Source organism: Coptis chinensis, chromosome 3 (assembly GCF_015680905.1).
Source record: "Coptis chinensis isolate HL-2020 chromosome 3, ASM1568090v1, whole genome shotgun sequence".
NCBI classification, from domain to species: domain Eukaryota; kingdom Viridiplantae; phylum Streptophyta; class Magnoliopsida; order Ranunculales; family Ranunculaceae; genus Coptis; species Coptis chinensis.
Window position 1 is genome coordinate 94,448,566 of NC_141458.1, and position 26,418 is coordinate 94,474,983.

The 26,418-nt window shown below is 36.4% G+C and overlaps 3 protein-coding genes across 6 annotated transcripts; 2 read left to right on the forward strand and 1 right to left on the reverse strand.

The window, feature by feature from the left end:
• The first annotated feature begins 714 nt into the window (after positions 1–714).
• ABO5 (ABA Overly-Sensitive 5) lies at positions 715–6,943 on the forward strand. Its single transcript, XM_086603435.1, has 3 exons — positions 715–1,492; positions 4,872–6,172; positions 6,289–6,943. Exons 1-2 carry the CDS (start codon positions 758–760, stop codon positions 6,075–6,077), a joined length of 1,941 nt encoding a protein of 646 aa, XP_086459561.1. The 5' UTR covers positions 715–757; the 3' UTR covers positions 6,078–6,172; positions 6,289–6,943.
• A 2,573-nt stretch (positions 6,944–9,516) lies between these two features.
• On the forward strand, positions 9,517–15,949 carry LOC147511782 (NAC domain-containing protein 75-like). 4 transcript variants are annotated; one of them, XR_015219497.1, is made up of 8 exons: positions 9,517–9,650; positions 10,498–10,740; positions 10,900–11,077; positions 11,243–11,820; positions 12,179–12,448; positions 12,772–12,882; positions 13,425–13,589; positions 15,003–15,137. XR_015219497.1 is itself a non-coding variant. In XM_086603436.1 (8 exons), exons 2-8 carry the CDS (start codon positions 10,618–10,620, stop codon positions 15,130–15,132), a joined length of 1,473 nt encoding a protein of 490 aa, XP_086459562.1. In that variant the 5' UTR covers positions 9,517–9,650; positions 10,498–10,617; the 3' UTR covers positions 15,133–15,949. The 4 variants fall into 4 exon arrangements, 3 of the variants coding, with proteins under 3 accessions (XP_086459562.1, XP_086459564.1, XP_086459563.1); XM_086603436.1 differs by having other exon boundaries at positions 13,425–13,507; positions 15,003–15,949; XM_086603437.1 differs by lacking the exon at positions 9,517–9,650 and adding an exon at positions 9,938–10,391 and having other exon boundaries at positions 13,425–13,507; positions 15,003–15,949.
• A 3,443-nt stretch (positions 15,950–19,392) lies between these two features.
• LOC147511783 (phosphatidylglycerophosphate phosphatase PTPMT2-like) lies at positions 19,393–26,418 on the reverse strand. Its single transcript, XM_086603439.1, has 6 exons — positions 26,090–26,418; positions 25,657–25,779; positions 24,822–24,915; positions 24,620–24,702; positions 21,339–21,428; positions 19,393–19,906 (listed from the first exon to the last, which is right to left on the reverse strand). The coding sequence occupies exons 1-6, from the start codon at positions 26,336–26,338 to the stop codon at positions 19,652–19,654; spliced, it is 894 nt and encodes a 297-aa protein (XP_086459565.1). The 5' UTR covers positions 26,339–26,418; the 3' UTR covers positions 19,393–19,651.

Genomic DNA, 26,418 nt, shown 5'->3' on the forward strand with positions numbered 1-26,418 from the left:
CCCATTATCTCAACCTTGACACCACACGAAACCGGTTCAATGACACAGGTGGAAGAAGCAATGCCTTCCCATTTGCGCCATTGCCTGATGACCCTTTCTTCGGCTGTTTTTTTGTATCTTAGTTGAACTTTGGCAAGCCGGTTCTCAAAACTTTTAGTGTCTTCGGAGTCTTAATGTGTTTCGGTTTTAGTTGTTTTGGCTTCCGTTTCGGAGTATGTGGCTCTTGTTGTGAAGGAAAGAGAAAGCCTATTATGTTGTTGTGGTTTTATTGATGATGATGAGAAAGAAGAGGATGGATGAAATGGGGTAGCGACGATGCAATCATGATTGTCCAATTCAATTCTTGTTTTAAGTTATTTCTAGTTCTATATTCTTGTTTTGGTAAATGGTAACCTTCTCTAGTTCTATACTCAGTTTAAGTGATAATTAACATTGTTTTTTGAGAAACTTTTTTTTTTTGGAGAAAGTTAAGGACCCCCCCCTATTGACCTAGAATACGTATTTACGGACGTGTATGCATACCCAAGTAATTTTAGGGTGTACGTATGTATAAGATGAGGAGTATCTAGTGAGAAAAAACGGCAACTGTTGATCTTTTATGTTGCATATCATTTTAAAGCCCATTGGGCTTTACTTTACTTGGGCTTAATGAAATATATCTTGAAATATCAGTCTGTCAAATTTGTGATATTTCAGTCTCAAAACAGCACTTCCAGTTCCCTCATAACAACAAACCTGAAACATCAAAAAAACAAAAATGAGACGGCAGCAATTGTACAACAGAATAAGCAAACGAAATTTCGCAACAAAATACAGCGGAAAAGTAATAACAAAATCCGAAAACGAAAAAATATTCTCCGTACAAGTAGAAACACCAGATATCCCACGTGACATAAAAGGCTACACAGTCCCACGTAAACACCTGATTTGCAAAATCACTCAAATCCTCGACTCCACGGCATCATCACTTGACCCATATCTAGACCTTACCGATTATCTAGAGAGCTTGACAATAACACTAACACCCTCTGAAGTTAGTGAAATACTTAAGTCACTTCACACTCCATATAAAGCACTAGAGTTTTTCAAATTCTGTTACACTATACCCAACTTTCGACATGATTGTTTTACTTATAATAGAATTTTAAGTATTTTATCGAAATGTGAGGGACTGGAGATTGTTAGGAAGGTTTTGGATGAAATGGAGAAGAATGGTGTTAGGGGGAGTATTAGTACTGTTAATATATTGATTGGGATATTTGGGTGTGGTGGGAAAGAGGGTGTTGTGGGGTTGGAAAAGTGTTTGGGGTTGGTTAAGAAATGGGATTTGAAGTTTAATTGTTATACTTATAAGTGTGTTTTGCAAGCTTATTTGAGGCTCAATGAGTCGGGGAAGGCGTTTGAGGTTTATAGGGAGATGAGGAGAAAGGGGTATGTGTTGGATATTTTTGCGTTTAATATGCTTTTGGATGCGCTGGCGAAAGATGAAAAGGTTCGGTTTCTGAATTATCATTTTAGTTACTTTATTGGTATGTCCAGTTTGAGAATTTATTATGCATTTGTATGTGTAATGTATTAGCAATGCTTTTTATAGACAAATTTGTGTGATAATGCTACAAGTACCCACATTAGTTGAAAGTTGAAACATAGAAATTTTTTGGATGAGGTGAAATAGTTTGAAAGCCAACTTCTTTAGAATAGACATTTAGATGTGAAGTGGGCATATTTAGACATATTTATGGGAAAATAAAGGTTGAAAGACTACCCCTCTTGGAATCAGTCCATTGAGCGTATGTTGGTGCCCAAACATAACTTCTTGAGAAGCATCTCTACTGGGTGGAAGTTTGGTGATTATGTTTTGGGGGGTATAATGACAATCCCTCAGCGATTAGATTTCTTGGGTCTTTGTTTTCCAAGTGAAGGAACGCTTCCATATATATTGAATCTTAGTTTGAACATAGTTTTAGTGATTGTGACGTTATCACGTTATCTTTCTCTTTCAACCTTGGCTTGGTCTTGCTACTAGTAGTCTCATTCCCTGCCATCGGTAGTAGCATCAGTCTCTATCCCTTCTCCTCGGCACTCTACTATGCATTGTTGGTATGCAGCCCCACCCACCCCTTTGACGGAACTACATGAAACCTAAGAGGATCGCCGAAGCGAGTCTCGACTGGGCCAACCAAAATTCTTGACTTATCCCATCGCATAATTCACCGGTGTAGGATTAAAGATCAGGTCCAGGATTCGAGTCAAAAAGCATTTTTTCAACGCTTTGCCGTATTGGTTCATGAAAACAGATTCCACTCATAAGAGGTCAATCTGAACGAGAATTGTAAAACCCCTTTGGCTTCCAATTCGCTCTCTAGCCAATCCTCAAATTCTAAGCTTATGCTTATCGTAGCATTTGATCCATCATTCTCTGCTGGTGGTCAAAACGGGGATCGAACCCCCTCTGCTGCTGGCAGGCGGATGGAAAATTTCCTTCTTCGATCCATACCCGCCGGGCCAGGTGTAATGAATAGAGATCTCCCGCCAGCAGTCTTCTTTTCCTATCACTTCATTCGAGAGATCAGATCTCTTCGGACCTCACCGGGCCAGGCAAAGGGGAAGGAAGGGGTGGGTGGTCCGGAAACAGGTACATAAAATATTAGAAAGAGTCGCCAAGGGATGAAAATTTCCCCTCGAACTGTGACATTAAACCCATACCCCTAAACATTGGCAAGTGATCGATAATGATTCCTACTGATTTCTTTATCCCTTACTTGCCATCCTGAGAGATCAATCCAAAGGTGGGATAACTACTAATGCTCTTCTTGGCTGGACCTTCAGCTTGGCAGGAGGGAACCAAGAAAAGGGGTGTGTATGATGAGGTTCACCCCAACACTCAGTGGCCTCTACTCAATCCTTTTTAAGCTTGTTTAAATTCTTTTAAGATCCAGGATGAGACAGTTTTTGGTCATCCTTCTGGGTGAGTTTCTTTTATACTTGATAAGCTAAAGAACATGTCTGGAGTTTTCCCGTTTTTCCATCCTTATTATCTGATGACTATGTAAGCACACTTAAATTTTCTAGTCCGAGGGTCATTAAGTTAATCACACCTTGCTTGAGGACGGTCAATTAGCTGGCAAAGCTTTCTTTTGTATAGCTTGGGGTTGGTCTATGCACAACCCTGCAAGTAATCTGGGGGCCTCATGGTTTGCTGACCCTGTCACTTCATACAACTACTGGTCGGTTTTACTCAGGGTCGGACTTGATTGAGTTAAAAAGTCCGTGCCAATCTGTTGTAGGTATGAGCTGGTTCATAACTTGGTTTGCTCCTACTAACTGTTAGTTGAGTATTTGAATCGTTCACTCAGGCTGGTTTGTACGGAGTTTCCTTCATGGAAATCCTTGTTTTGATTTGACCCCCTTCAGTACTTTGTCAATGGTGTAAATCCGAATCATCTTCACGCATTTTAACCAAAGAGATGTTAACATAAATTGCAACAAAGTTTACTGAGATCTTTGGCTATTATGCAAATTTGGCTTACAAGATCATGTTTGTATGAAGATGTAGATTGGGTTCTGTTCTCAAGATAGAAGAAAATCTTAGCAAGTTTGAACTGTGAGATGTTGGTTTGAGAGAACAATGCAGATTATTTCAAAATTAACGTTGAAAAGGAGGGAAGAAGTGGATTGAAAGAAAATTCAAGTTTGAAGTTATCAGAAATCTTCTTTCCATTTTTCTATTTGAATGAAAAGATGAATTTGATACCCCAGTTTATAAAGTGGTTATTACATGCCAGACTTGGACGGTTCCTAGTAGAACAGGTGTTGTCAACCAAATTTGATTTGAAGAACCAGTATTCTAAACCATCGTGTGACTAATATTTGCATGGAGAGAAAAGCCAGCATTGATATTGGGTGAAAGAGACATAGGAAGGAACGGATTGGTAAATGCAATATAAAGTACTAATAGGTGGTTGTAAATTTGCTATTGCGCAGGTAATCGTGGTGTTGCGTTACTGTGTACTAAAAGTTTCATTCCTATGATATTTTTCTTCTTCTGGCAAAAAAAACGTAAAAAGTTGAAACAGTATTCAATGATAGTGTGATGCTATAAAAATTTCATTCAACTGAACCCAGCTTTTAGTTAACTGCGCAGGTGATGCAAAACTTTTGATATTAGAACCATATTCTGTTTTACCAAGCCAAAAAAGCACACAGAACCATATTCATAATTTAAACTTTCTGGGAAGGCACACTATACTAGTATATGCATTAGCTATACACGACAAACTCTTTGAAATTTACTTTATAATGAAGAAGACGGTAAGATTGACTTTTAGTCTTTCAGTATTCAGGAGGGGAGGAGTGGGACGTGGAATTGGTATGGTGGAAAGTGGAAACGAAACGATGGTGGGAGGAGGGGCTGGTACTGGGGGACTGTGGCAAAGCAGAGAACTGTTTTTTTTTTGGTAGTACCACCCTGGTGGTGGTACTTGGGCTTCAGCCTATTTTTTTGGGTGGACCATAGTTCAGGATTTCGGAATTGTTGGAATTCTGATAATTACAAAAACTGAAATTCCGACATATTTTGATGAAGTTTTGGAATTTACTTTTTTCGACTCTATATTGTCATTTTGATACCATTTCAGATTATTTTCAAAATCTGAAATATTCGGCGGAATTCCGAGATTCCCTTCAAAATCACGAACTATGGGGTGGACACAGCAAGGTGCAGTTGAAACTGTTGGATAATATATGAGTCCAAACACATGCTCTAGTTAGTTAAACAAGGATGTTTTAATTATTTTGTTGAGGCTATATTTTAACTGATACTCTTCAGTTAATTTCCGTTCCATTTCAACTGACTTAAAGCATTTTGACAGGTCGAGCAGGCTTATAAGGTTTTCGCGGACATGAAACGGAAGCATTGTGAGCCTGATGAGTACACATACACAATTATGATTAGAATGATTGGGAAGACTGGAAAAGCGGACGAATGCTTAGCTCTCTTTCAAGAGATGCTAACCAAGGGTTGTGCTCCTAACCAGATTGCATATAACACTATGATCCAGGCACTTGCCAAAAATAGGATGGTGGACAAAGTGATCTTTCTTTTCTCTAAAATGATTGAGAATGGGTGCCAGCCAAATGAGTTTACGTATAGCGTGATTCTGAATGTTTTGGTCGTGGAAGGGCAGCTTGGAAAACTAGATGAGGTTATAGACGTATCAAAGAAATACATAAACAAGTCAATCTATGCTTATCTAGTAAAGACCCTGAGTAAATTAGGCCATGCAAATGAAGCGCACAGGCTATTCTGTAATATGTGGTCCTTCCATGACAAGGGAGATAGGGATGCTTACATGTCCATGTTGGAGAGTTTGTGTGAGGCTGGCAGAACAGCAGAGGCTCTGGACCTGCTGAGCAAGATTCATGAGAAAGGAATAAGTACCAATACTGTAATGTATAACATGGTATTTTCCGCTCTTGGGAAACAAAAGGCGGTATCCCATTTACACGACCTTTACGAAAAGATGAAGTGCAATGGCCCTTTGCCCGATATATTCACCTATAATATTCTTATCTCCAGCTATGGAAGAGCTGGCAATGTTGTTGAGGCTGTCAAACTCTTTGAAGAAATGGAGAACAGTAATTGTAAACCTGATATTATTTCTTACAACTCGTTGATTAATTGTCTTGGTAAGAATGGTGACCTCGACGAAGCTCACATGCGCTTTAAGGAGATGCAAGAGGTGGGTTTGAATCCTGATGTCATAACATACAGTACGCTCATAGAGTGCTTTGGGAAGACTAGTAGGGTTGAGATGGCCTGTACCTTGTTTGATGAAATGCTGGCTGAGGGGTGCTTCCCTAACATTGTTACATACAATATTTTACTTGATTGTCTCGAGAGATGTGGAAAATCTACTGAAGCATTGGAGCTGTATGCCAAACTGAAGCAGCAAGGCCTAACTCCTGACAAGATCACCTATACAGTCCTGGAGCGACTGCAAAGTGGATCACAGAGAAAAGTGAGAATACGCAGGCAGAATCCCATTACAGGTTGGGTTGTTAGCCCTCTTAGGTGATGAAGGTCAGGGTGCAGTGAAGTAAATGCATACTGCATGTGATTGAAGTGTACTGATAGCTGGAATAGGAAAGAACTTGGGATGTCTTTCGAGAGGTATGAATTATCTTCACTTGCGTGATATATTAATAAGGTTACAGCGGTTATTTAGGTGCTAACACCTTGAGCCATCATAACTAATGCTTCTGTTTTGTGGGGGGTTGATATCACAGGACTAAATCTACGAGAATCATTTTGGATGGAGAACATGGTTTATACCTCTGACAGTTATCAGGCCAAGGCCCACATGTAAAGTTGGTGAGAAAGGAAGTTATTGAGCATTTGGTTTTTTGAAGGTAGTGTAGGTAACTAGAGAGGAGATACATGTCCCAACTGGAGAAGTAGTTTCTGTTTATGCATGGATGATGAGTGCCTTTGAGAACAAATGGGACTCCTAATGTGACCATTGGTTTCTATGCGAACACATTGTTTTCCACTTTAATGAGGTAATTTCTTTACTGAATTTGGAGATGACCTGAGTTAGCTTAAAGACTTAAAAACAGTGTTGACATTAATAATCAATTGTAGCTACAGTGATGTAAGTGTGATTATAACTTGGAGGAGACCTCAACTTGGAGATGTTGCTCAATTCCGAGGAGATAGAGGAGAGGAAAACTGGGGGAAAAGGGAAACAATAAGTTTTTCTTGCACTTTCAAATTTTCCTTAACTGACCAAAAACTTTTCCTTCAATAGAATTCATGTGAGTCTGAAATCGTTGAGTGTACATGTTTGTAAACTTGTTTAGATAGATTATTGTGCTCATTGTGTGCCCAAATTTTGTAGTAGACCTATATGATAGTACACATTGAATAAATGTATTTCAAATTCATCTGTTGTATACTTGTATGCGTGTATGTTACTTCTTGAATAATTTCTGCAGTTCTCAAAACAACTTCCTCTTATTGAGGGGACTGAGGCAACTTCAAATTTACAGTGGTTGGCAAAGATAGAGTAATCATAGCAAAGTGTTTTACGTTTATAACAGTATGAAACATCAAACATGTACAGAACCCCAATTCTTCCTGTAAGGAAAAGACAATGGACAAACTTAAGAAAGAAGGGATACCATAACTTAGTTTTTTTATCATTGTTTTAATGTAGCGATCTCTTTAAATGGAAGGAACATTTGTCTACCCCGATTCAAATGGTGAAAGATAAATTACTATGTTCTTAAGAACTCGGGACGAAGCTTTACTGACTGTCTCTAGTCTCTACTTAAAATTTCGAGTGATAACATATATCCGACATTTTCTTCAATGCGCCAAATGTCAAATGCACTCAATATGCACCAATTCACACCCTTCATCCACTCAACCACTCAAACCAAGGGTTGAGGATGTATTGAACAAAAGACAATTTTTTGAGTGAAAATTTTCACAAAAATCTAAATCTCAATGAACAAGATGCCAAATCAAAAGCAACAAATTGTGCTCATTGAGTCTACTCAATATGATGCATATTGAAGAAGAAGCACTCGAAATACTCCATATATCCCCTTAAAACAAACTTTAGCATGGGCACCCACTCAAAAACCTGTTTATGGCCCATATACATTACCTACTGAATACCAAAATAACAAGGACTCGCAGGGTAAGGCCACTGATGTTAAATATACGCGTTTTTGTTTTAAAGAATTGAAAAGGGCAAAAAATGACTGACGGCAGTTCAATTTAATCATTAAAAAGATAAATAAAAATAGAACATTTTCGCTGAATCTCAGAAAGGGTTGGGAATTTGGAATACAACTGAAAATATCAACATTCCTAGTTGAGAATGTTGTTTATCGTCAGTGTCTGTCCTTTGATGATGATGATAACAAAGAGCATCCCAAGTACGAGCTATGGCGTGTGGGTTCTTATCATGGAATTTGACTATTATGTCATACCATCCTAGCCACTCAACAGGTTGGATACAAGAAGCACGTTGGTTGCACCTAAGGATGTTGTTTCATATCAGTGAGTCAGTGACCAATTCTTTCATTTACTTGACTTGTGATGTTAAAGACCTCGTGATGTTATTATGAGCAACTTAACTTCATCGAAAACGAGATCACCTATTAATCTACTATTAACGCTGTAGTATAATAATAATTTAATAGTTAATAGTTAATACCAGTAGTATACGATCTATGTCTAGGCTAGAAACGAACTTTGTAGGCTTTGATCCCTCATTCCTATATTTCAAGTTTCAAGACCTGAACAGTTACTGTTTTCTGTTTCTTGAATGATAGATAGTATTTCACAAATTGGGAGGTTTGTAATAAAATAGCTGAATTGATTTGATAAAGTAATAAGATTGAGATAGAGTATTTTGAGTATGGTAGAAGGAATGAGAAAACAATAGACAAAGTAACATGATCCATATCAGCAAAGATAGTCATATGGTCATACCCAACTCAATTCACTCAATTTTATCTAAAATAAAATTCCCTCAATTTTAAGACACAATTCTCTTCTTGCACTCTTCCTTCTCCATCCCGTATTCCTTTGAATCCCTTCCAAAGCTTTCCAACTTTGGTCCCACCAACCAATTATTCTCTCTTCCAAATTTGTCCTTTTTCTATTTTTGTCTTTTTTTCATATGTTTTTTTTTTATTTTTTCAATCCTTCTTTAGCTTTATACTTTAACAAATATCGAATTGTTTTTGTTTTATTTTTAACTAATAATGAAAAAAATAAAAATAAAATAAACAAATGTGTTTCTAATGTCTAAAGACTCGGTGGTCCCATGTCTAAAAATGCTTGGTGTATGGTCCCACACCTGATGGTACTTGCTGGTTCCATAATTTGGTTTTCACATTGTCGTTTAGTGTTAAGAAGCAATTTTGTCCCTATTTTCAGTTATTGCCTAATATGCCTATAAACAAAATGTGGATACAGTGGGGGACCCTAGAAGAAGATGGATGCAACTAATTAAGGACCCCCTAAAAATCAATCTATCTAATGAATATGATTATATAATAAGGTTGAGCAAAATAAAAATCTTTGGTAGGACATATTGCTCTCTGAGCCCACCACCCTTCCTCACAGATTTTTTGATCTTCTATGCTGGAAAAAAGATGATGAAATTAAACTTGAATGGACTTAGGCATCGGTCCTGTAATCTTTTTTAAGCCCACTTGTAATAAGTTTCATGGACTAAAATGATAAAACTTCAAGGTGGAGCCAATGTAGACTAGGCTAGCTGTTGCAAATTACCTTTTTATTATAGAAACACAGGCACAAAAAGGAAATTTTAGTATAATTGATTTACTTTCACACTGTTTACTTAGTATTTGTTGGTTTTTAAGTTTGATATTATATGTGGTGCTTCTTGTTGAAGTTTGGTGATTTTGTTATTTATTCATATTTTATATATAATCTAATTGAAAGGTGTGGTGGTGGTCCATCAAGTGTGTACTGCTCATTTTGCCTTGCATATCAAGCAACCTTACCATTCACCCTTTCACTTCCTTCTCTCTCTCTACCCCCCTCCTTCTGCAACTCTCTCATGGCCAAAAGAATCATGATTTCAGCACTCCAGCTCAATACCCATGTGAGTTCTTATCACCTTTTTTTTTTTTTTTTTTTTTTTTCATTTTTAGCCAAATCCATCTTTTTTTTTCTCTCTCTCTCAACCCCCATATATAATAAGTTCATCTATATATCATCTTTTTCAAGATATATATGTTTCTTCTAATGAACATATAGAAATTAAACATGTGTTTTTCCACCATATTTTTACAGAAGTTACAATTAAAATGGATTTAGAAAAAAAAAAAAAAAAAGTAATTTTTTATGTGCTAGTAGTGAGTTTGAGTACATTTGAAATGAATAAGAGTTCTTTTGAAGAATTGTCTCACAGTAACAGCTGTTATTGAAGGGCGTTTCAAGCTTTTGCTTTAGTAGTCAAGGTTAAAAACAAAGGTGGTAGAGCTTTATATAGCTTTAGAAAACAAAATCGCCTACACCTCTCTCTCTCTATTGTAATCTCTCCCTTTTCCTTTTTTCACATTGGCTTCAGTTAAAGTAGAAGCAATTCTGTTGTTTTTCATGGTTAAAGCTAGTTTATATCTCAAATCTGCATAACAGTTTCCTCTTTTCCTCTCTTTCTTATCTCCCCTCTTCCATTCCTTCCTCTCTTCTCTTCTCTTTCTCATATCTCATGCTCTTTTCTTTCTTGTTATTATTGAACCTTTTCCATAACTTGGCTGTCTTGAATCTCCTTTTTTAACACCATTCTTATGCTCATACAAGTTTGATGCTGCAATAATATCTTGTTACTGCATATACCTTTGTAGGGTTCTTCTCCTTATTTTCATCTTTCATATAGTTTCCTAGCTAGCTGCACTTGAATGATCATTTAGCTCTTAAAGCTGACCTTTATGTTTTCTTATATATAGTAATCAGAATCAGCAGATCTCCATTGGACTAGCTAGGCTGATACCGAGTAGATCAAGATATGGAAGATATTCACTTGACTTGAGAGGGAGGAGAATATTAATATTTGTGTGTGAATAACCATGAACAAGAATCAGGTAGGTTCATTCAGCAGTTCAAATCTTATTGATGCAAAGCTTGAAGAGCATCAACTGTGTGGATCCAAGCAGTGCCCTGGTTGTGGACACAAGCTCGAACGAAAGCCGGTACAATAATATTATTCTTTGCTTCAACTCTAAGATTGCATGTTAAAAATCAAACACGATAGATAAGAATCGCGCTTTCGTTGACTGTTTTTGATAACAATCTATTAATAGCTTTTTATCAAGGCTAAAAAGAAAATTCTTCGAATGTGATTTTTGCAGGATTGGTTAGGTCTTCCAGCAGGAGTGAAATTTGATCCAACAGATCAAGAACTAATAGAGCATCTCGAAGCTAAGGTTGAAGCGCAAGACGCAAAATCTCACCCTTTAATAGATGAGTTCATCCCTACAATTGAAGGAGAGGATGGTATTTGCTATACACATCCAGAAAGACTTCCAGGTATTTTTCGAATTTGATAATCGATTATCTGAGTTTATTTATTAGGTAAGACTAATGAAGTTGATATATTCTTCAGCAGTTTCTTAATCTACTTTCTTACTGCACGTTTGTTACACCTAAGTTAACCTAACTTTGATTAATAACAATGCTTCAATTTTCCTCTAGGGGTGACAAGAGATGGTCTAAGCAAACACTTCTTCCACAGACCCTCAAAGGCCTACACAACCGGAACAAGAAAGAGAAGGAAAATCCAAACAGAATGTGATCTACAAGGCGGTGAGACCCGATGGCATAAAACTGGCAAAACAAGGCCTGTTATGGTTAATGGCAAGCAAAAAGGATGCAAGAAGATCTTAGTCCTATACACTAACTTTGGCAAGAACAGAAAACCTGAAAAAACTAATTGGGTCATGCACCAATACCACTTGGGTCAGCTAGAAGAAGAAAAAGAAGGAGAGCTTGTTGTATCGAAAATCTTCTATCAGACACAACCGAGACAATGTAACTGGTCGGAGCGAAGTGTAAGTACTGGTGAAGGAAGTGCTGATAGGGTTGGTAGTAGAAGAGATAGTGGTAGTGGTAGCTGTTCTTCTTCTAAAGATGTTGGCACGCTTAAAGATGAGTTATCTGGTTCTGGCGCTGGTGCCGCTGGCATGGGTATTTCAAGTTACAGTGCCATGGATATTCAGCAACTGAAATCTGATCACTTCAGCTTTGTCCCATTTAGGAAAAGTTTTGATGAGGTACATAAGCCAATAATTTTATGTGTTTTTTATCCCCTAGTCTTTTATTTAGATATGCACAAGTACCCTCACCGAACGCCTCCGATCCTTTCTTCTATAAAGATGGTGAAGCAGCAGTATTCTACTTGAATCAATTAAAAATGGACCTCCTAGTTAGTTACCCATGTCAAGCTTCTGCTTCATTTCTTTCATGAAAAAGCCTCTCCAAGGACTACGTCGCCTCAACTCCCACTTTCCCAGCATACCTAATCTGCTGCTATATTTTTATTTAGAGAATATTATTACATTCAGAGAGAAACAAAAAAGAAGATATTGACAAACAGTTGAATTTTGTTGTTTTGGGAATATATGTTGACAGGTGAGAGTGGAAGAAACTACAAAGGGAAGAGATGCCTCTCCTCACACGTGCCAGGAACATGAAGAGCATGAACATCAAATGCAGCACCACGTGAGCCATGAACAACAAACACAACAACATCATCACCATCAACATCAGGTTACAACAGCCGCATATCATGTCAGCAGACCTTCCAATCCCATCTCTACCATTATTCCCCCTCCTCCTCTTCATCACACCTCCGTTGTTCCTTATGAAGATTCCTTCCATATGTCCAGAATAATCCTTCAGGTAAAAATTTAAAGCAACTAACTAACACACTATCTTTTTCCTAGCTTCTTCTTAAGTGCTAGTTATGCTAGAATATATAATCTAGCTAGTGTGGCGAATAATCAAAATGTTGAAATGTGGTTTTGGTGGAAGTGGTCTGGGATTTATTTGTGCACAGATATGTCCAAATATGCTAGTAAATGTAATAATATCTGATTTACTCCTCATTTACACTCTTGATATTAATTATTCCCTTTGTTTTTCATTTATACACTTGTTATATAGAATTATGTGCCATGTTTTTGCTTTGTTGGAAATTGTAATTGAACAAATATTATCCACAGCAACAACAGCAACATCAACATCAACAACAACAACAACTTAAATTGGGAGGACGGTCTGGTTCAGGTTTGGAGGAACTGTTGATGGGTTGCACTTCAACTGACATCAAAGGGGTAAGTTTAAGCTTTTGACACTGAAACCCATAGTCATATGTGTCAGTTAACCAACTAAATTAGCAGAAAATCAAGAAGGATTAAGAAGGGGCCGGGAAAGGCAAAGAGGAACTCTACTTCTTTTTTATATTATAATGGAAAGTGAAAAACTAGAAACATTCTTCTTTTCTCTTTTCTCTTTTCCCTTTCCTTCTTTGTTTCATTTTCTAGAAAATATTTTGCTGCAAGGTGCTCAATTTCATGTAGGTTTGTCCATAAATTAAAATACACCACCTGGCACTCTCCTTTTGGTCCACATAGTAGTCACCTGATGAACCTACATTCTTCATATGATCGATGATCATCATGCTCAGTGTGATTAATTGGAAGAAAAATACTAGGAGATTAAGAAGCTTTTGATTTTTTATTTATTTATTGTATCTATATGATATTCAAGTTTTTTTTTTTTTTATGTGAGCATATTCAAGTTGCTGTCATAGATTAACAGCATTTTTAAACGAACCTTACAACTTACCCTATTGAATCCATCTTTGCATTGGCAGGAGTCATCCATCACCAACCCACAAGAGGCAGAATGGCTAAAGTATTCCTTCTGGCATGACCCTGACAACCCGGATCATCATGGGTAGGAGCAAAAACCTATAAGTAAAATAGACCCCTAACAGACAACATCACTGCCATAGTGTCATCATCAACAGTACTTGAAGGTGATGCAGCTCTTTTTGAATAGAAGCCAAGAAACTCCTTCTATGGTTTCGTCTTTTTTCTCTCTGCATCATGAGGTTGGGACATGTTCTGAATCCTCATGGTTCAACTAAACTAACTGTACAATAGTCCAAGTGGCCCGTGGGAACTAAAGAAAGTAAAAATGAAAAGAAAAAAATCGAAAAGGAAAAGAAGTAAGGAAAAAAGAAAGGCTGCTCTTGCTGACAGTAGAAGAAGAAAAAACACAAAGACCCAAAGCAAAACAATGATGCATGAAAATCATCACCATCATGATTACAGTATCATCTCTATTACTATTCTTATTTTTTTATTTTTTTTTTCTTTCTTTCTTTGTACCATTTTAGCTAAACTTCTAAACACAGAAACCAAAGGGTTTGTTCCACAGCAAACAATATAATTAGTTTAGTTTATTACGTTTTCTCTTTTCTTTTCTATTCTGTTTTGGTTGAAGCAAACCTTTGTTAGTTGTGATCTCGTGTTGTCATCTTTCATTGATATAGCTAGCTCTTTATAAACTTTTCTTGTCTAAAGTACGAATTGGTTTACCAGGTTTCGGATTTGGAAGATCCCTCTACCATCAACTTGCTTGTCCACATCCAAAAAACACACACACATGACACATCCAACGCATTTTAATACGTTTCTGAATAATTTAGTATAATCATAATACACTTTATACATACACATACATTTGTATTTGTGTGGGATTCTATATTTTTATGTGCATGTATGATGTATGTAAATAGAACTTGGTTTTCATCTGAACTTTGGCCATTTATTTGACTTGGAATTCAGACCATTATATATCTATGCCTTTAAAAAGAGGACTTGGCTAACAGTCGGGATGATGATTACGTACGGGTATGATCGTAGAACCTATTCTTAATTTCGAAGGGTTTAGTGAATGGAACATGAATCTTGTTTCATTTCATATAAACCTTGGGAACCGATCGGAATCTGCCTTATGTTTGTATTATATATTTCATCCTTGTGCAGCATTTGTACTCCATATCCTAGAATAAGTCTTAATTGCTGATTCATCTATTTACCTTATGAATATTATGATTATTGCGTCCCTTCAACTCTTCATGTCGATCGATCTAGCATCAGTCCTTATTTTTGTGATCCTACATGTTAGGGATGTCTGATGAACTTAAACAACAGGCCCAAAGCCAATCTTGGGAGGTCAAATATCATAAATTTTCTGCTAAAGCTTTTTTTTTTTCTGCTAAAGAAGTATCGCTAATTATGGAGAGTGCTAAACCAATACATATTGATCATTACGGCAACTTTTCAGGGTATTTTGAACTTTCTACACGAAGTTGTGCAATCTTTTAGACATAAGAAAGGGATACTTTGGTTATTTTGGTTGAAACTCTGAAACTTTATAACAGGCGCATCGCTACGTTTTCAACTTGGAGCAATCACCTTTGCACAGAGATTCTCAGTACACAGTCTATATTGCACTGGAAATGGGAGCTGAAGCAATTTTTTAACCTCTTTATATATAGAGGCTGTTGTTGACAACGAAATCTTGCTCTCCCTCTGGTCCACCAAAGCAGCCAAGAGGTTACAGTGTACCTATCCCGAAGGTTACCATCACTAGCCTTGACGAGTAATTAACTATGGCACTATGGAGTCAGAACCAGCTCTGAAGGAACCAAGCCCAAAATCACAGCCCTGTAGACTTCAAATAATTTCAACTTTTACAACAGTCAAACTCCCCCAGGGGACCCTGGTGAGTTTCTAAACTGCAACATTGGACTGCATAGCCATTAAGCTATTGGCTCTTCAGCAAATTTCGTTGGTCGACCACTCCTAATTGGAAATAACATGTGCTATGAATGATGGAATTTGCGAAGATTTATCAGGAAATGGGAATCAGGTTATTATAGGGATAACAGAACTCACATTTTAGGTGCCTCTCTATGTTTTCTGTTACTTGGGAAAGAGTCTCGACCTCTCTTTATTGCTTTATTCTATTCTAGATGCTAATTCTTTTCAGTATAGCTAGAAGATATGAGCTTGAGTGAAAGATAGACGAATAGATGAACGAACGTGCATGTAGCATGTTTAACTTTTGTTTCCATGAAAAAAAAAGGTAGAGCAACATGGTAGAGTGGCACCTTCATGGTAGTTTCTCACAGAATAAAGAACACAAACGAAGGAACCGACAAGAATAATCTTTATATAGGCTTCAGGTGACCAATATCACCTGTCTGCTGTCTCATCAATAAATCAAAGATCATCGCGACCACTGATAAGAAATTTTATGTATTTTGATTATAGTTCTAACAATGTGAATATGTGATACCCCTTGTATTTTAATTTCTTTCGATTGTTTGACGTATACATTCTACCCTAAGTAATAACCAGTTGAAATTTTCAGACCAACGTAACCTCAGCAACATTTCAAAAAAAAAAAAAAAAACGCAAGTAGTTGCTACCTACATTGAAGTTCAGAACTATTAGCTTGTGATTACGGTAGTATATCTGTTTAGAATTTGGCTGAAATTTTTCATGAACTAATATGGAATAGCGAATAGAATTGCTAACAGAGGCAGAGTAACAGGTACATCAAAAAAATAAATGACACCATAATTAGTACTTTTAAGTGAAGGCAACCAACAATTCTAACATTGGAATATAATCGTTTCTTATAAAATTACGTACGTAAAGAAGCTCTAAAAATCCTAAAGATGAGAGGCAGATTTAATTTTACACTGTGATGGAGAATCCTAACATAAACATGCATGTGCTATGACCATGCACAGATTCTATAGTTTCAAGCAAATCATTATTGGATTCAGATTTCGAATTTAGGACATGCATATTCAACGAAATCATTATTTATCGGCTCTCTGGCCATTTGCAGCCCAAATTGCAACAAACGGGTAATTAAATAACTGGATGCCCAAATTGGCACTAACAAATAAGTGCCCGCACATAAACTGTAGTTTCAGTGTGGACATGAAAAGGAAGGAAATACTTAAATCTTTGACAAGAACGTGGGGAGAATAGAATGTATGGAAGAGTATTGTCTCTTTCCACATGCAATAGGAAAAGGGTGATATGTCTTGTTCACCTTAAAAAGTTGATATTCGTTTTCTTTCACTTTATAGAGATTTTGGATGCTCTTTTTAGTTAACAGGGGATTGTTGCCACTGGTAGGGTTTCCAAGGTACTCAGATTTGGTCCCTAAAGAAATTGCAGTACATATTTTGTAGTGGGAGGGGGAATATCACAACATGACCCTCTTTAATTTATATTCTCCAACAAGTGCTTTATTCTTCTAACCTTGATTAATGTTAATTATACATATATGTATCAGCTTAATTTGAAATTGAAGGCTAATGGAGATTGTTAAGCTTGAATCTAATGACTGAGTGAAGTTTTTTTAAGCTAAGCCGTAAATTAAATCATAGAGATGATTGCATGGCAGCTTCAAATGCAGGAAATAACTCTGAAGTATATCGTGACCACGTTAGAATAAGTCCTGTAGGGCTGTAATGAGTTTTAGTCTATGAAGAAACATGAAACAATGGTACTGAATCAACTAAGCTTTTCTAAAGGGAGTATTCTCTGGAATAATCTTCTTTTATCAGAAGTCAGAAGTAGAAAGAGATCTCTTTCATTAGAGGAAATTGTTCGTTTGAGATTTAAGATGTTTACTCACACATTTGATATGTTGTTTGTTCATGATATTATTGGCATGTATATTAGCTATAATTCTCATGTATGTCAGCTATAATATCAGCTTAAATCTGTAAAACAAATTACTTCATTGTTAAAATGAATATTCTTCACAACTCTTCTAGAGATTTTAAGCTCTTGAGATAAAGGTGGGACTAGGAGAAGTGAGGGGTGGGTATTTTGACATGAGTACTAGCTCCTAAGTCAACTCCTAATTAAGTACACAGTAAGAGAAATACAAAAGATTTGGATCCCTAGAGTTTCGTGGTGGATGAATGATGCACACTATTGAGTGACGCTCCCGACATATATTCGAGGGTCTGTGCCAAATGCACCCTTGAATTGATTTTAGCAGAAAATAAATGGGAAGTGGAATCGAAACATGTGGAATATCCTTAATCCTCATCAATAATCATCTAAGCTTTTTGAAAGAGTATTCTCTAGGATAAACTCTGCCTTTATCAGAATTAGCAAAATACGAGATATCTTGCACTATAGGTCCTCTACTTGTAAACACTGATAACCGCGGAACTATAATTCTGCAGGGATCCACAATAATAGAAGGTATATATGTCTTGTAAAATTTTGACAAGTAATTTGTAAGAGAATAAAACAAGTTCTATGGAAGCCTCAATACAACGAATTGAAGGGACAAAGAATAATCGAACCTTTCATTCCATGGTGTCTACAAAATATATCAATAAAACAAGTTCGTTGTGTCTCTTTCTGCTTAGATTGACAGAGTGAAGCCGATGAAACTGAAATACATACAGGCAGTTAAAATATGTAACTCTATTTCAAAATGTAATATCTCTACACTATATGATAGCCGGGTATTTAGGAACTCCTCTAAACTATCGAGGAGGCAATTTGTAATCTCCATAGTTGCACAATTTCAAAACACCTCCCTCACAAAAATTAGAACAAACCCCTATTTATTAATAATTTAGAAAAACCTCTCTAATATCACTTAAATTATATAATTATCCCCAATTTCTCTAGCTAATATTAGAACAAGTTCTTTTTTATTAATAATTTAGAAAAATCTTTCTAATGTCACTTAAATAACATAATTATCTCCTATTAAAAAAATAGATGAGCCTTTCCTATATAATTATAATTAGAATCCAAAAAAATCATGTTAACTATCGAACTCGAGGAACGGGTTTTAAGACTTTAAGACTTTAGAAGAAAAAAAAACCAATGTACAGCATGGTTTTCATACTTGTTTATCTAAGTAATGCTAGCAGACAACAACGTCCCTAGTGGCTTGTGAGTTGTGACTCGTGAGTCATCCAGGGATTACATGCTACTCCCTGAAAGACACTTATACGCATATTCTAAGCAATTCTTTTAGTTTAACGAAAAAAGAAAAGAAAAAGGCAATTCTTTTAGATTCCAAATAAGGTAGAGAGGCGGAAGCTCAAAACCAGTGAATTTTGCTTGATAAGCCGTCACTGGCAACGCCACTGATATAGAACACATTATAAGCACAGCTTCCTCGAAAACCAGAATTAGCTGTTGATGGATCCATCAATGTGAATTTGAAGCATGCCTGGCAGTAAAGAGAGCCACTAGCACTCCATAGTCCTTTTTATTTGAATGTAGCATACCATGGGTAGATGCTCTTAGGTAGCGGCGCCTCAATATTTTCTTTGATTCTCGAGTTTGCAAATCCGCATGATGTGTGTTCACAGAAAGGTTCGAGGATTAGCTATAAATTGACACATTGTTTACCTTAAATCTCAAAATTTACCCGAAAAATGAACCATACATCTGTATTTACTGCTAAGTGCCAACACTATCACTTTCACAATACAATGACTTGAAACTATGTACACTGTTTGGCTGATTCACAACTTAAGACGTGTGCTTACATTAAGAGTGGCTACTTGAAAGCGCCTATCCCATTCAGGTTTCAACGAATTTGAGAAACGTACAATCATTCAGCCACTTGTAATTCTAAGAATACACCTTTCCATGAGGTTCGGTGGTGCTCTAGCTCTCCGATTAAACCACATGTTTAACCATTATTTGCTCACTACATCTGCATTTCTATATGTTGGATCACTCAATATAAGTCGCTAGTCATTCTAAAAGAAACTTGAAGTTGACTTTCATTCATCTTAGAGAAAAAATGGTGCAATTCATTGTTAAAGGATGAACGGCCATGATTATGTAGAGCTATACATGTAAAACTGCAACAGTAAATCTTCTCTGTCAATACAGGGATATAGACAACAGAGGCTATTGTATTTTTCTCACTATTGCAGCTTATCTTGAACAGTTTCAAGGTTGTCTGATCTATGTACAGGATATATAACAGAGGACTGGCTAGCAAACCTGAGTTTCAACAAGCACGTATCTGGGGTAGCCTGCTAGCAACGGGAGAGTTGCTACCAGATACTTTCAGGGCTGCAAAGAGGCAAGACAACCTGGCTATCATTGGCTTCACTTTCACTGCCTTTGCAACAATGTTCAACTTCTTTGTAGCATCAGAAATGTTATGATAACCTTCAAGATCAGCTTTTGTTATCAGAACTTCATCTCCTGAGAAAGAACTTGCCGTTAGACTTGGCCGACACTTCCCAAACTCTTGAACAGCCTGTGTAACACGTGCACAAACATAAGGAGGGGCTGGCAGATCAAATCCATAAAAAGTTCCAAACAACGAAAGCCTAAATAAGGAAACATTGTGATTGTCAAATCTAGATAAGCCAGATACGTCTGTGTCATCATTAACCAGAACACTGAACCCGAATGCCTTAGTTTACCCTTTCCTATAGTAGATTTGGATAAAGCCAATCTCTAACAACTTCAATAAACCAAGTAGGATAAACATTTAAGAAAAAGGCGTATACTTTGAGTATATAAACACTGAGCCTCGTTGGTAAGAAAAGACAGGAGCAAAACTAGCAAGTATATGTAGAATTATTAAAGGCGACAAAAAAAAACAAGAACTAAAAAGAAGAAAATTTAGAGGTTAAGAAAATTTGAGTATATGACGACAAACGCAAACACGCACCACATAACGCCATAAGCTTAAGCACTGAATGTTCCTTCACTAGTTTCCATTGTTGGCGATTGAGCATTATCACTCATTTCTAAAAGGAAAAGGGTATACTCCTCTTTACCAAAAATTCAAACTTATCAACTTGGGCTTTTCATCACACACTTATGATCTCACATGATTTTTCAATCAATAAAATCACTAGATTTATTTACACGATCCTGGGTGAGAAATGCACCAAAGAGGTTGAAGGGGTTCTATTACTGTTGATCGAATCCAGCTTGTTTTGACCAAAGTGCAACTTCTACTTTGCTTCTTGCTCATGTAAACCATAAGCTATATCATAGTCATATAGTGTTTGCCATATCTTAAATGGTTCACACCATGATCCACCATTTCTCAGAACAGACCCTAATGAATTATAGCTACTATCATTTCCCACAAAATCGCCGTGACCACAGTCCAAATAATAAAACTAAGATGATGAACTATGGTTATATTTCCCGCGGAAACCACAAGTTTAGTGTTGTTTTGGGGAAATTGTTCCATGTCACACACACACACACACATATATATAAAAGAATGTTGGGTTTGGTGTTTTGAGGGGAAACATTTGTGTTTGTGTGTTTAAGCAAAAAGAAGAACACATTAGTGTATGGTTGAATGGAAAGAAGAAGAAACACATGTGGTTTAGTGGGGTTATTTTTATTTTTTTCATTTGGTACTCTGAGTTTGGGTCGCCCTTAGTAACTTTTAACCATGGTTTAGTGAAGTTGAGGTTAATTGTTGGATCGCCCTTGAGAAAATTAGTGGTGTTAATAAAAGTTCGATATTGAAACTAAGGTATGTTCACGTAACTTCAAGCATACCAAATAATTAGATCCAATTGACATCTCTAAGCTTCCCCAAGAAATGAAGAATTAATATTTGAACAACAGAAATCAAATTTGGCATAATATGTTACAAACACAAGTACACAACAACAAGACTTTATTATATCTATTCTAGGGAAAGAATTCCTGCATACCTTCCACTGAGAAGGAGCTAAGAGCACTCGTGGTCTTATGGACCTTACATATTCCAAAGCAGCAGCCGGTGTCATGTGTTTATACTCCACCTGTAGTAATTGAAGACAATGTTAGGTTGGAAGAATTTCAAAAGAAAGAAAACGTAACCTCTTCGGCAGAATAGGCTAGAGCGGAAGTTGTAAGAAGGCATCAGCTGAACAATGAGCAATAAAAAGTGTATGTGAATGCCCTAGAGAGAATATATAAGCTAAAAGATACAGATCTAGCCACAGAAAGGCACACACGCACACGGGCTCCCACAAATATATTATATAAAGGGTAGGTTGGTGAACCTACAAGATGACTCAAGTGCTGTTCTTTGGTAGATATGATCTTTCCACCTTAGAGATCATCCTCACACAAAACTTCAGTTCGATTATACATATCTAGCCTAGTCAAAAAAGGATCTTAAATGGAAGAAATCTGGTAGCGTAGAAAATTTCAAAAGTTTAAATAAATACTTTTAGAGGGCGTTTGGCAACACATCGAAAAGCCACTTTGTGGCTTTCTAGGAGGATATAAGCCAAAAGCTCATTTGGTATTCTCCTAAAGTCAAGAAACCATAAAGACAAAAAATAACTTTTTAAGAAGATTATAAATGGCTTTTTATGTAGCCTATTTTTCTAGCTTTTTCCTTCGGGCTTTGGGCTTTGTATTTCTCTTGGGCAATTGGTGTTATTAATTTACTTGTCCATGGATCCGGACTGAAGTGTTGTTGTCCACCCGGACCAAACCAGCCGTTCCGCCACATCCAGGTCGCGGGTTTGATTCCATCCCCCAACCATATTTGGTTAATTTTTTCCCCATTAATGTTATGTATACGAAAAATAAATTTTTCCTGCCAAGAGTTTCGAACCTGGGTTCCAACGTATAACTTGGTAGTTGCTTAACCACTACGCTCCAACAGTTAACTGTTAGTGCTAAGATACTATAATATTTATAACGTATGGACTGGGCTATTAAATCGTTGAGTACTCCCCGAGCAATCGGTGAGTACTCGCTACTCGCTGCTTAGCCGACCCGACTAACAATTTAATCCCCAATTACAATCGGGCTCAAAAACTCCCCGAGTACTCGGCCGATTGTGTTCACTATTTCAATGTTAAACATTGAACTCGACATTTCGCCGATTCGACCAACCCTCGATTTTGTAAAGTTCTACACTTTAATCATATTTATTTTAGTTGATTGAGTGTTTTAATTGTTTATTGATTGATTGGGTTCTTAATTGGCTTCATTATATTGGTATTTCAAAGTTAAATATATTTAATAATTATTTGTAAAGAAATATAATGTTATGAAAAATCGTCCGATTAATCCCCGGCCGATTACACCTACTCACTCTTCAAGCGAGTAGCGATTTAACTGCATAGCGTATAGTTTTAAAAGTGTTAATTAGGAAGCACTTTTGAAATGTATATACAAACTAACTTTTAACTTCTTGGCATTTTAATTTCTAGCTTGTTGGCTTTTAAAATTATAATATGCCAACCGTGCTTATTCTTTACGTGAAGTTACAAATAAAAAAAGGGATTTATAGCTTCAGTGTTGTAGAATCGTAACTCGTATCTTAAACCGTAGAGGTTAAGAGTCAGATTAAATCTTAAACCGTATCGTAAATCGTAAGATTTTTTTCTCCAAGTATTTTAGACTTCAAAAAATATATGTATGATTAGAAACCCATACATGAATGAAATTTTAAAACCATGTTACTTATAAACCTTTAAAGTAGGCCCAATAAAAAAGGCCCGGTTTGTAATTGTTGCATAGTTTAAAACAATATTCCAAGTTTTTTAGCCCAAATTGTTTATAAAAGGTCTGTCCAAAATAAAAAGAAATATAAAGGCCCAATTAAACATTTAAGTTACAAGCCCAAATACCAATTAAAAAAGCCCACTAGGGCTTAAAAATAAAACAATTGGGAGTCTTCTTCTCCAACAATTCTGCCTCACTCTCTGGTCCAATCTGCTCTCGCCTCTCTCTCTCTCAGTTCAAGCACTCCGACCACTCGATCTCTATGCCTCTCTCTTCTCCACTTCTACTCTCTCAAGTGCCTCATGTTCTTATATTTTTTGAAAGTGTTGGTGTTGTAAATAAGTACTGATTACTCACTTCTTTCTCATTTTTACTTCTTCCTCATCTTTTATTTAGATTTTAAACCGTAAGATTTAAGAGTTAACTTGCGATTTGCCATTTTGAGACAAATCGCATGCGATTTATTCCGGTTTTCATAATTTCTGGTTTTTCCAATGAGTCAACTCGATTTCTATGCGGTTTGGGTCAACTCGCAGTTTTTACCGGTTTCTAGTGTTATCAAAGTCGTACGATTCTCGACTTGAATCGTACGACTCAAGTCGAGTCGTAATTCAAAAGATCAGAATCGTACCAATAAATCGTTAATGACAAGAATCGGTCAAAAATCGGGATTCGAATCGCAAAATCGTAGGAATCGGAAATAATAATGATTCCTTCGATTCAAAAAACAGCAACAGGTACAGATCAAGAAAAGAAAAAAAATGAGAAGATAGAAAGAAATCAGAGAACTTACCAGGTACGTTTTTATACACCTTCTTCTTCTTCTACTTCTAATTCTTCTTCTTCTATTCTCTTTTCTTTTCTTTTCTTTCGGTCTGGTCTCCTCCTTCTCAATTTTTTTTTCTTAAGAACTAAGGGTTATATACTTATATGGACCTGGGTTAGGTCCAACCCAACCTAATAAGACTTGGGTCAGGTCTATATAACTTAAGCCCATAGAATATTTCGAAAATTAGACAAATTTCACCCATTTTCAACGAAATTTCAGTATTTTTTCATAAATTTCGATCATGGAATGGAGATTTGGGGATTTCTCTTAAGGTTTCTACTTTCTTATACTCCAAACTCCAAGTGATTAGTAGTTTTCTTATGGTATATTCATATATGTAAAAAATTTACAACCCCTATATATATTATGGCTTGAATCTTACGATTTACGACTCGATACGATTTACGATTCGGTAAAAATGGAAAACGATTCCCGTTTCGATTCAGGAGTTGACAACATTGCCGGTTTCTACAACACTGAGCTTCACAACTTTTGACTTTTGTTTAGTTGCCAAACGCCCCCTTAGCAAGGTTAGGAATGTCCAAACGATCTGATTTTGTAATGATTGTCAACACAGAAAATCAGCCCTGAATTCATCTAGTAGATTCACACTGTATACATATTTGTGTAGAAATGGGCATGCCCATGAAAACTCACCAAATAGCATAGAACAATTGTAGTGCTCCTGCCTCTTCCAGCTTTACAGTGGACGTATGTAGTTCTTCCACAACACGCATTCCCTAGATAAGGATGAAATTGATATTTTAAATAAGAATGTTAGACTCCAACCCACACCTAAGGAAACATTATACATAAAAGAACTGCAACTTCTAAACAAAAGAGGTCAGAGTTTACTCACTGTGAATAAAGTCTACAGCTCGGTTAATATCAGAAGCTGAAGGAGCAAAAAGGTAATCTCTCGTGGGAATCACCAGGTGTTCAATCCCATGAGCCTGAAAGACCATATAAAAAATAAATAACAAATGAACGGAAAGGTCAAACCGAAAGGCTGATATACCACACGTTAAAGAAAACAAAGTATTTAGTTAGCCACTAATTATCTCTCTACATACATATATCAACAGAACCATTCGAGAGTTGAGAACTCCTGTTTTGCTTCCTCATAAAGCACAAGTACATTTGAACATATTTTATAGGCATAACTATATTGTGATTGCTTAGTACCTCAACCAGTCTTTTGAGTCTCTCTAGAATTGTCCAAGATGGATTGATATATCAATAACCCATAAAGTTATGATGAAAATTAAGTGGGAAAAATAATGCAGATTACTCAAATTAGAATGTTCAATCATTTCAAGTTAATTAAACACAAAATTTTATAGCAGGTATACTGGGGGAGGGCCGAAGGGGTAAAGGATCAATGGAGAAAGACCAGGGGCTTTGAGTTAACAAGCATAAATTCACTCTGAATAATGAATAACTCATTGAGACTCTAACAGAGAATGCACTTAATGCTTGTGTGAACTCCTACAAGAACCACAATGGCACATCTTTCAAGTATAGCACCAGTTAAAATCAGGACCATGTTTTAATGAAGTCATGACTTCAGTTGGCAGCTGAACGTTCCAGTTAAAACCTTTAAAAGATAATCCAGGTTAACAAGTAGCACAATCACAGGCCAAAACCACGTAATCATTCCTGTTATTATTAACTACAATGCAGATGTTACTCACGCGATATAACGATGTCGGAACCAAAGTCTCATACGGTTCATTTAGTGTTATGACTCCGCCTACACCAAGCTGCTTTAATCGTGGAACATCCTTGGGAAACGGAACAGCTCCTAACAACAGAAACTGAAAATAACAATGGTACCAGATTGATTCAAATTCTACCTTATCGACTAAATATCCAAAGTAACAGTAAACTAGACTGAAAATGTGAAGTTTGAGTGAAAAAACAAAAAGGTGAATAAGTATTAACCATAAGACAATGCAAGATATGAAACCAGAACTAATGAATAACATAAAAAAGAAAATTTAAAAGTTGGGAAAAAAAAATTATATTTTTGTGAGTTTGAAAATTGAAGTTAATATATTTAAGTATGAAGCTAAAATCTGTATGTTGATCCTAATAATAAAGAATTGTGAAAAGAAAAAATGAAACCTGATCGACAGCGTCCCACCAACGAAACTCAGATTCAAGTTTGTTTCTAAAAACATTATAAAGAAGTGTTGGATAAAAAAGTAATCTGGCTCCAGCCCCGACTAATACTCGACCAACAATTATCTCTTTTTTATTATTATCATCCGATTCCTTAATCTTCATCCCCCCCAAATTTTCCACAATTTTGGAAACTGGAAAGTCAAAATGGATTTTTGGTGTGAGAGAGAGAGAGATTTTTATGGACGGCATTGCCCTGTAGTTTTATTATTATTACATGTTTTGAGTGTGAGGCCCAATGGGAACAAATTCATTTATTTATACTTGAAATC